Raw genomic sequence first — 10,502 nt, forward strand, 5'->3', positions numbered from 1 at the left:
TGAACACATGAAACTCAAGAATCAAAATGGTTACAATTCCTATTTTCTATTCCTTGTAAGTGAATATGCCCTTAATTACGATCTTGAAATTAATTAATTGTGATGGCAATTCCTTGTTCGATTACTAACCAAAACCCTAGTTAATACGTTTTTCTTGCCTTCGCAACTTCATATATATATGCATACATATATACTTATATATGTTGTGATGTTTCCTTGTTTGAAAATTTGCAGAAAGCTATTTCATGGCCATGGCATTGGCTGGATAAAGCTCTAAAGTTTGAACTCGCGGCCTGAAAATGATTCAATATACACATTGCATTTACGTCACATTACAAATTTTGTATTACACCTATAAAGATAAACACCTAACGCAACACTAAACTCAAAGAGCTGTCGAAAAACCCTCTTAAACGCCAAGCTGACTTGCAGAGCTACGAGATGAATCATGTTGCCAGTCGAAAATAAGGCAGAACAATCAAGCTTCTCTTTTCTTCTCTTCAAATGGATACCTCGGAAAGGGAATCTGCACTCTCCATTTGAAGCTTTTTCCTCTGAGCTTCAAGTTTACTCTGGTTACCAATTGCCTCAGATATTGCTTTCGGTAGCCAAAACCCGGGTCTCTCAAGAGATGGTGCCCGATCAAGAACTAACGGCTCTCTCAAAGTAATTTCAATGCCATCATATGTCCACAGCGTCAAGGTTGCTTCCCCCTTAAGACCTAAGGAAAACCAACCTAAACCAGCTACTGCAATATCGATGCTATTCACATCCCAACTTGCTCCAGACACTTTGATTTCCTTCTCTTCCCATTTTCCCATCTCAGCGGCACGGTCTGCGCCAATTGGAGGCTGCAAAAGTATAAGGCAAGGTCCAGTGAGTAAAAGTACAGTAAACCAAAGGAGCCGTTGCATTTTGCAAGAACATGAAACTTAGAGATTTCATTGTTTCTTGAACATTCAAGGGGAAAAAGAAACTGATTACTTAGATTAGGGTAACTAACAATAGTACTAACAGGGGCTTTTCAATTAATGATTACCAATTAGAGAAATAAATTTGATTATTAATTAATTGGTGGGTTTCTGAGGATGCTACTGTGCATTTAACCTTTCCATGATACCGGATGGTTGTTTTATAAAACTAATTATGTATTAACATAGCAACTCGCAAAAGTAAAACTGCAAAACCTTTCAAGAGACATTCCACATCAACAACAACAACAACAACAAAGCCTTATCCCACTAAGTGAGGTCGGATATATGAATCCTAGAACGCTATTGTCCTCGGTTTTGTGTCATGTCTTCCGTTAGATCCAAGTAGTCCAAATCTTTTACTAGAGTCTCTGTCCAAGCAGGCAAACTGCAAAGAGGTGTTGCAATTTTCTTCTTGCTTCAATGCCAATGTTAATCCAAGACAGTCAGACAGAAAACTCAACAGGAAATTAAATAAAAATCCCCTCACAAAACTTTTTTTTATTCAAAAACTCTTAGACGACTTTCTTTATCATTAAGGGCATCTTTTATTATTATTAAGGACATTTTTTTAATTTTAAAACCTCATGAAGTGCAACTCCCTTTTTGTTTTTTGTCCTTATAATATAAAAAGTGTCCTTAATAATAAGAAAAGTTGTCTAAAGTGTTTTTCGATGAAAAAAAGGTTCTGTGAGGGACCTTTTTTTAGTTATCCCAAAACTAAAACAATCATTTCTTCTTTATAGTCCTATACACAAAGAACGGTTGTGTTGTGAAATAAACTCGATCATACTGTTAATCCCGTAATGTAGTTGAAGTTCACCAAAACGTAATTACCAAGTGGAAACTGAAACTTTCTAGGCAAACATTGATGCATTGTATATGAAATGACAACAATGAAAGCCAAAAGAGACATGTTCATTTATCAACCTAAGTGAATTAAGAGGAATATTTAAAATCCTCAGAAACTAAAATGAACGCAACCTGCAAAGCTGACTGTTTTAGGCAAATCAATTGAAGTGACAAAGATAAAAACCTAACAATCCAGTCATTTATCAACCGAAGTAAATTATGACTTTACTATGTTCACACTCTCGCAAATATCAATATCACAGGAACAGATGGACTGCAATTACAAAATGTGGGGAAAATAAAAATCTTTGAATGTCAGTGTGATTACCACTTCAGGAGGGCTGTTTCGTGGCCTAATTCGTTAGGACAGCTAATAGAGGACACTCCTCTACAACTGTGGGAGAGCCTTGGAGTTGACAAAATTGCAAACATTTTTTGCATGCCTGGTTCAGCACAACTCAACAACCAAACCAACCTAATTTGGGAAAAAATTGGCTCTTATGCCAGGACAGGAATTGAAGTACAAACTTCCTAAGAACATACAGGAAGGCTTAGTTTCCAAACAATAATATTAATACATGTTCAATCAGATTCATGGTCAATGTTACATATCCAAGATGAGGAACCATTGATGACTACAGGGTAATCTAGAATCTTCAAAGGATTCAGAGCACCAGTCTATTCTGTGGAAATATGATTAATGCTACAACTCCTCACATCCAAAAAATCTGGTCAAACATCTTCTAGAGTAAAGACTAGTTCCTATAACTGCTGACCAAATTTTAAAGGATGAATCACACTCAATATTGTTCATACACAAAATGCATACATAAAATAAAATTTCAGTAAGGATCATTTTATATTACTGGCAGATATCAAGATGATATCATTAAAAATTTGGATCCAGAATCAAATCGAATTGAACTATGCGATAAAATGCAAAATCATGACAATTATCCAACTGGGATAAAGAATTACCTGCAACCTAATACCAACATGTTTCCTCCATGTCTCATCAGCATTTTCTGTCTTCCCCATATGTAAAGAAATATTTGGTGAAGCCCAAACTGTTAAATAAATTGTTTCAACAGAAGCTTGAACAAGATCTAGTCTCAGTAAACCACCAATATGTATGGTTTGTCCTGCCTGCAGATATCAAACATATGATTAGTAGCACTTAGATTTGATCATTAGTCCATTCTCATGAATCGAAAAACTACACATGTATGGATAGATTATAAGGGCTTTCTTTTCATTAAAAAAAAAAAAAACTTTAAAGTAGAATATAAATAGATTATTGAACTGATAACCTCCAACTGAGATTATAAGCTAGTATCTGTTGTAGAAGTAAACAAAAGATCCTGACATCGACTGAATTGTTAAAAATCCTTTTTGTGGAATTTGAGCCAAGAAATAAGCATGTTCTTCAAACTTGCATTTTAAGATAATTTGAGCAAAAAAAATCAAATGAGGCTCCACAAACCATTCATAATCTGCAACTATAACAAGAAACCTGAAAAAGTAAGTGCTTACGAATAAGGTCAAGTTTACATGTCCTTCGATTATTGCAGAAAATTGGTGACCTGTACCCAATAGGTTATTGAATATGTTCATTTGGTATTAAGTATAACCAATTATTAGACTTTCAACAAGATTTGCCTCAAAATCAATTCATAACACTTGCACGAGGTCTCAACATTTATCCTATAGTAGCTGTAGTCAAATATGTATAAACAAACAAATGCACATAACAAATACATGCGTATTTAAAAAAAAAAAAAATCCAGAATACAACAAAATGGAAAGAAAGAACTTGCCTTTATCCTATAAGTCCGAGGACGAAGCTCCTTCCGTATTTCAACCATTTTCTGTTCATCCCTATTCAATCTCATGGACACCAAATATGGATGCAGAAGTCCTGGAGTGTCAAACAACTTTGCCATAGCTGACAAGATCCCTCCAACTCTCAGGATCCCTAATGTTGTCCCAGGAACTGGAGCTTCCGTGAGCTTTGTGACTTTTGCCCCTTCTTTCCTTGCTAGTGCATTTATGAGAGTGGACTTGCCAGCATTTTGAGCCCCGATAACCCATACATTCCCTCGAGGGCCAGCCAATTCTTTGAGGAAGGATAACAGATTCCTGACATTCAAATCCTTATGAGAACTAACCATATACACCCCACTTAGTTTAGGTCCTCCTCCAGCCTTAGCACGATGGCGGACCCATCTATCCAATCTAGCAGGCGAAACTTGTGATGGGAGGAGATCAACCTTTGTGGCCACAAGAACAAGCTTTGGCAGTCTTTTCCTAAGCTTAGGATCATTTTCAGTTCCCTTTAATGCTGCAAACAATGACTTTGCTGCCCGTTTAGGAAATGATCCATCAAAATCAACACAATCAACAACCATAACCACAACAGGATTGGCACTCGCAGTAGGTTTAATCAGCCGGGTTGCGATCAACCTATCAAAATCAAAATCAGGCATTAAGTTTTCAGCTGCTTGGTTCTTCACCTGCCCATAATTTCTTAATGAATGACATCGGGCACACACCGTAACCTCTTCTTTCTCTTTCTGAGCCTCTCTAGCCATTCTCTTCTTTTCCGATTTTGGCACCTTCTTCTTCATCTTCTCTATAGTTTCCACTTTGATGTTACCGTACCCAACTCCCGCTGGAGTAAAACCATCCAAATCCAAATCATTTTCTTCCTCCCCCAACAACTTGGCTTCGAATTCATCGGAATCCCACTCAAACTCATCCCCCATTTCCAATTCACTATCTTCTTCACCACTTTCTACAAACTTTCCCTCGATTTCATCCACAAACTCCTCCTCCTCCTCCTCCTCCTCTTCTTCTTCGACATCGAAGTCTTCAAATTCACCCTCAACACCCTCCTCACCATCTGACAATTCTGACACATTAATCTTTCTTTTCTGATAAAACCCAGGAACATTTGGGTCCTTATCTTGCATAAACACCCCACACCCAGGGCAAAACGGTCCATTCCTCTCATCCTCATCCCTTCCCTCACTCAAAAATGGGTTCCCAATTCCACCACCTATCCTTGGTGTAATCTTCCCATTTACTTTCTGGGTCGTTTCAGTGCTCTCTTGCTTCTTTACAGCACAACTAATCAATGAAAATTTGTTGCCTTTATCTAAACTGAATCCTACCAAACCCGAAAACAAGATAAAAAGATTGTGTTATTTAAATTGTAGCTGGAAAAGGAGAAGTCGGAAGGGAAATGGAGAGGAAGGGTTTTGTTAGGGTTTACCTGCTGAGAGGTGAGAAGGTTTTGGATGGAGGTTGCCGCCATTGTTGAGATTGAGAAGCTTCAGGCTGAGCTTTGTTATTGAAGGAAGAGCTGCTGTAGATAACAGAGTCGTCATTTTGTTGAAGAGGAAGGAGGGAGGAGGGGAATTTGCTCAAAATTATCTTCAAGGAAGGACAACGCCGGGTTCAGATTGCCAAACGCTCCTACCGGGCCGGGTCGGCCATTTTCAAGTTGGGTTACTCATGTTATGTTAAATTGTCCTTACTAACATCTCCGGATCTCTTTCACTAAATCCACTAATTTTGAGGATTCAAGCCGTTGAAATTTAATCCAACGGCTACAAGCAGGAGGTCCCTTAGTCCCTTTAAAAGTTATAATAATTGTAACCGTTGGATTAAATTTCAACGGCCTGAATTTCCATACTTGGTAGATTTGGTGAAAGAGATTCGAAGAGGATCCCTTTCCTCTAAGGAGGACACCCATTTTTCTCAAATGAGAAATGCTAAAAGGAGACTTTGACTTTCAATGGGCTCTCTGCAACTACATGTTTTTAGCACAATATATTGTAATGGTGGCAATGGAATTAACGTTAAACTGTGAGGTGGTAGCGAGTCCATGGAGATTTTTTTGAGAGACTCCTTAGCATTTCTCTATTCAAATTGTTTGGACCCAAACCACAGGGCTTGGGCTGAACATAATTATGGGTTCAGCCCAGTGCAAAGATCTCGCCCCAGTTCATGTTTTTTAAGAAGTCCAACCCAGGGAATGGCCGAGTCCTAATAAGTGAAGGACTCTTTGGAAGCCAGTTTAGATTCAGATGAGTCCTAATAGTCCAGATAGGACTCTACTTTGACATAAGGAGATCAACATGAAAATCACCACTGTAAATAAGAGAGGTTCTGCAACATTCAGAGGACTTTCAACATGACAAACAAATCTGCCCTGTGCAATTTCTCACTTTACACGAAACTCTTTCATCTTTGAGAAAATACTAACCTTCCCAACTTCATCAAACACATCTTCAGTTTAGATCAACAACACTGTGGTTAACAACCGACGACATTTTCAGTTTGGATTAATAGCACTAGAGCACTAGAGTCTATTGAGGAGTACCTTCAATTTGGATTAACAGCATTACTTCAAGTTTGGTAGACTATTTATCCAATTCTCTATCAACAAGGAGTCTTTGAGTTCTTGTTGGAAGAGGTCAACTCATTAGCCTTTCGGCGAGTTGATATGTTACTGGGTTATGTTGTTTGGCACAATTGAAAACCAACCCATTTTATGATTCGATATACTTAAGTGCATTTTAGAGTTCGGTATTCTAATACGGAACCACATTTACAAGCAACACTCATCTCCTTTGAGTATTTGTGTTCATACAATCCGATACCGATTTGGTGCACTTATATTTTCACAAATATAATTGAAAAAGCCGAGCATGGTATAGACGATTCCTGAACTTTGCAGTGGCTGACATCCTTATCTTCGTACCCTAGTATCTAAAGGCTGATAGGAGTTCCTTCCTTGGCTATGTTCGTTTAGATATAGAAGTCAGCATTGCAATTGATACCACCACCACATTCATTTACTCACCAACTGAGCTTGGTCGACAAGTTGGCACGGCCACCATTCAACTGAATGATGTAGTTAGCTCATTAGCTATTCGGCAAGCGCGCCATGTAAGCTAAATAGTTTTTAAGGTCAACACAAATATATTACAGTCAAAGAAATCTTAACTTTTATAATTTTTCTTGTTAAAAATCATATTACTATTTTAAGTTATGCATGTCATAAGGAATATAACAGAAGCGTTGTGGGTTGAAGAAAAGCTTGTCTACCAAACTAACTTGCCACTCACTTTAAAATTTTATAATTATTTACTAATTTATGCATCTTTCAATCAGTTTTTAGTTTCGGATTGTATTATTCATAATTTTTATATAACCATACACTTACATACTAAAAGTACTATAAGTGCATTTTATCGACATACATATTATATTATTTTGTGTCTTGTCTCATGTATATATGTGCTATATAATTAAAAGCATACTATTGTTGTAATTAGTGTCTCTTCTTTTAATAGACTTATGGCATGTTTATGTATTCAGAATGGAGGTAGAAGAAAGGGAATCGAATTCTTCCGTAGGTGATTCTGGTGTTTACCAAATTTTTGGGATGCAAACAATTAGTGGGCTCCATCCAAAATTAGAAATCAAACTCCTGATATTCCTGGAATCGAACTCCTGACTTTGATGAGGTATTTGAATTCTGGAAGAAAGCCAACATTCGGAATCATAATTTCGACCGAAACTACTCTTTTAGATTCAACCCTTTTCATTTGCCTCCTGCAATTCAACCACCCAAAGCGCACCCATCCCCACTCCTAAACCAACGCATACCATCGCAACACCTCCCAGACTACCAATACCCATCACCAACCCACCCAAAAATTTTACCCAACAGACCCACGACAACCGATATATATATATATATATATATCTGTGTGTGTGTGTGCGCGCGCGCGTGCGTGTGTGTCTACACTCCAATTCTGATATGAGTCCAAAGGGGTATAATTTATGGGATTACCAGAAAGCTTAGGATGTAGTTTTATGTTTCCAAAACATCCGTTATTCTCACACTTGGTTCATCCAATTTCGTCTCAGAACTCTGAAAGAGATTCCTAACTGGTTTAGAACATGGTTTATTGTTTGGGGACCAAATTTGGATTATTTGCCCCAAGTAATTGTTGATTCTTTTCTAGACAATTTTAGTAAAGAAAACATGGATTATCCTAAAAAGAGAAAGTTGTTTCTCTGGTTCATGATATTTTATGAACTCCCTTGGATCTTGAAATGGGACTATGGTTTTGTTGACGATGATGATGGTGATTGAAATTTCGTTCCCCAGCTTAAAAGAAAGCTCTTTGTCTGTTGGTGAGATAAGTTTCACTAGGACCATCTTAAGCCAGACGTTTTTAAGGCCATAAGAATCTTGCCTGATGTGCAGTGTGCTATTGAACATTCTCAATCAACCCCTGAATCATCATCATCAAAGATTGAAAAACTTAAGTCTTTGATCGAGTCTAGGCCATCTTGTTCAAAGAAAGATCTAAAAGATAAAGTTCTCAAAATCCTTGAGCTGGACGGTCTAGATGACGAAGAGATGAGATCTGAAGCTGTGTCATCTCAACATAACATGGATGAAGACTACGGAGATGATAATGAGGACGTCTGCTACGGAATATATCTTCCTATCCATCCAAAGAAATAAAGCATGAAATGCTTTTCTCTGAATAAAGATAAGATAAGATGCTGTTTGAAATCTAGACATCAGCTTTTATTCCTTTTTGAATAGTTTTCCTATGGTTCCTGTAGCTGCTTGTTGATATGTGCTTTTTTTTCAAGAATCTTTCTAATGCTCCACATGAAGCCAAGTCATTGTCATTGCAAAAAGTGAAGATGTCGCTTATTATTGTAGGCTTCTTTTTTTATGCTTCACTACCTGTGCGACACCTGGCTTTTGAGTTTGCTTTTAGTTTTCTATTTATAGAGCCTCCGAGCTCAGTTGTAGGAGGACGAGAAAACTTTCACTTTGTAAACTATATTATTGAGTGTCTAAGTGTTTAAGTGTTGTCTCTATTTTCGACTTTGGTGCTTCCTTGTAAATCTCAAAAATTAATAAATTAATGCAAGTTTGCTTTTCACCTTATGCTTATTTTATCGTTTTTTATTTCAGTATGTACTTATCCTTTATTTTATCTTTATTTTAATAAATTAATATATATATATATATATATATATATATATATATATATATATATATATATTCTCTGTCTGTTTATAGACTTAATAATAAATTTAAACAAGATTAAACATTTTCAACTACTCTTATGTCTCTGGGCCATTTTTGGTATCAGAGCCAAAACTTGCTAGTTATAGGGCTCTTTTTTAAAGTTTCTAATTAACCTATACCATTAGATCAAGATACTCTGCAAAAACTTCTAACTAAGGTGGGAGGAAGTTGTCAGCAGGCCGGATCGCCGTGTGAAGCCGTAGTGAGGCGTAGGTAGTAAGTTTGTCAACACATCACCTAGGGAGCAGAGAAGTAGAGAAACTTTTTTCTAATGACTGGTTTACTTAGATCCTTGAGTAAGAGGACTGTAGGTAGCAGTAGTGGTTCTAATAGTAGTAATAGTTCGAGAATAATGAGGGTTAAAAATGTTGAAGAAGTAACCATCTTGAAAATAGAAAAGGATTTAGAAAATTGGAATATCCCTAAAGTCCCAACTTGTGATATTTATCAAAAGGGAAGATTTGAATTTAAATCAAACTATTTAAAACGGTTGAAAAACCCATTTCCTTCACTGATGCTAGTGCAAACTTCCAACTACTCTTTCAACACCAAATAGATCAACATATGCAAAAGGGTCACAACTATTTGCATATAGGTCTAATACAGGTTGCGGTGAAACCGTTAACTAGAACAAGATTAGATACCTCAATTCTACTTTGTTTAAGGGATAAACATCACAAATTTTTGTTAATTCCATGTTGGGATTAATAGAGTTTTCTTTAAGTGAGGGGCCAATTTACTTTAATTGTTACCCGAACTTCTCAGTGTTGTTATCCGACCCCGAAGTCTTAAAGACCTTTACCTTAAGTAGGGATACTCAAGGGTATGATATGGACCCTGATCACAGAATCTCGATGTGATTTATCAAATTTCATATAAGGTTATGAATACCATTGTACCGCGAGCCAAAGTCATGGATAGTAAAGGACAAAGCGTTTTGTTCCAAGCTAATTTAGAAAAGGCACATACTGTGGTACCCAAAATGATTAGGTGGAACGAAATTACTCTATCTGAAAGAGGGAGATTGCAGAACACAATTCCTCCTCAGCCCATCCAAAACAGATAACCTAGCCGTATTAACCAATATGATGATGGAGATGTAGAAATACATTTTAACAATGATAGGTTAACCAGGCTATGTTTAGGTCCTTGAAGAAGTGTTGATTCCCTTAGAAAAACATTTTAAAAACAAATTCCTTTAGGAAGACAACACTAAAAAAAAGCTCGTATGAGCAAGACCATGAAAGGACTTTCCTAGAAGGCCTTAGAAAAACCCAAGAACAAGTGCATTACCTTTTCTATAAGGTTGAAAATATTAGAGCCACAACTCCTTCTATGAACTCTAGAAATCTACACTTACAACCAAAATTTACATGGGACGATGTTGAATCAAACATTTGTGTAATAACAAAATTTGAACAAGATAGAGACTTCATTGAGAAATATTATCTTAGTAAAGAGAATACTCTAAAAAGAGAATGGCTAGAAAAAGCCTACAGCCCAGAAAGAAGAACTTTCCTGAAGAAACCTTATTATACTTTCATGAT

General features: G+C 36.8%; 1 protein-coding gene across 1 annotated transcript; it reads right to left on the minus strand.

The window, feature by feature from the left end:
- Window positions 1–294: 294 nt before the first annotated feature.
- LOC137745215 (GTP-binding protein BRASSINAZOLE INSENSITIVE PALE GREEN 2, chloroplastic) lies at window positions 295–5,294 on the minus strand. The gene is made up of 4 exons (XM_068485130.1): window positions 5,098–5,294; window positions 3,637–4,992; window positions 2,802–2,965; window positions 295–851 (listed from the first exon to the last, which is right to left on the minus strand). Exons 1-4 carry the CDS (start codon window positions 5,210–5,212, stop codon window positions 501–503), a joined length of 1,986 nt encoding a protein of 661 aa, XP_068341231.1. The 5' UTR covers window positions 5,213–5,294; the 3' UTR covers window positions 295–500.
- Between the last annotated feature and the right edge of the window lie 5,208 nt (window positions 5,295–10,502).

The sequence above is a fragment of the Pyrus communis genome, chromosome 9, assembly GCF_963583255.1.
Source record: "Pyrus communis chromosome 9, drPyrComm1.1, whole genome shotgun sequence".
In the NCBI taxonomy this organism is placed as follows: domain Eukaryota; kingdom Viridiplantae; phylum Streptophyta; class Magnoliopsida; order Rosales; family Rosaceae; genus Pyrus; species Pyrus communis.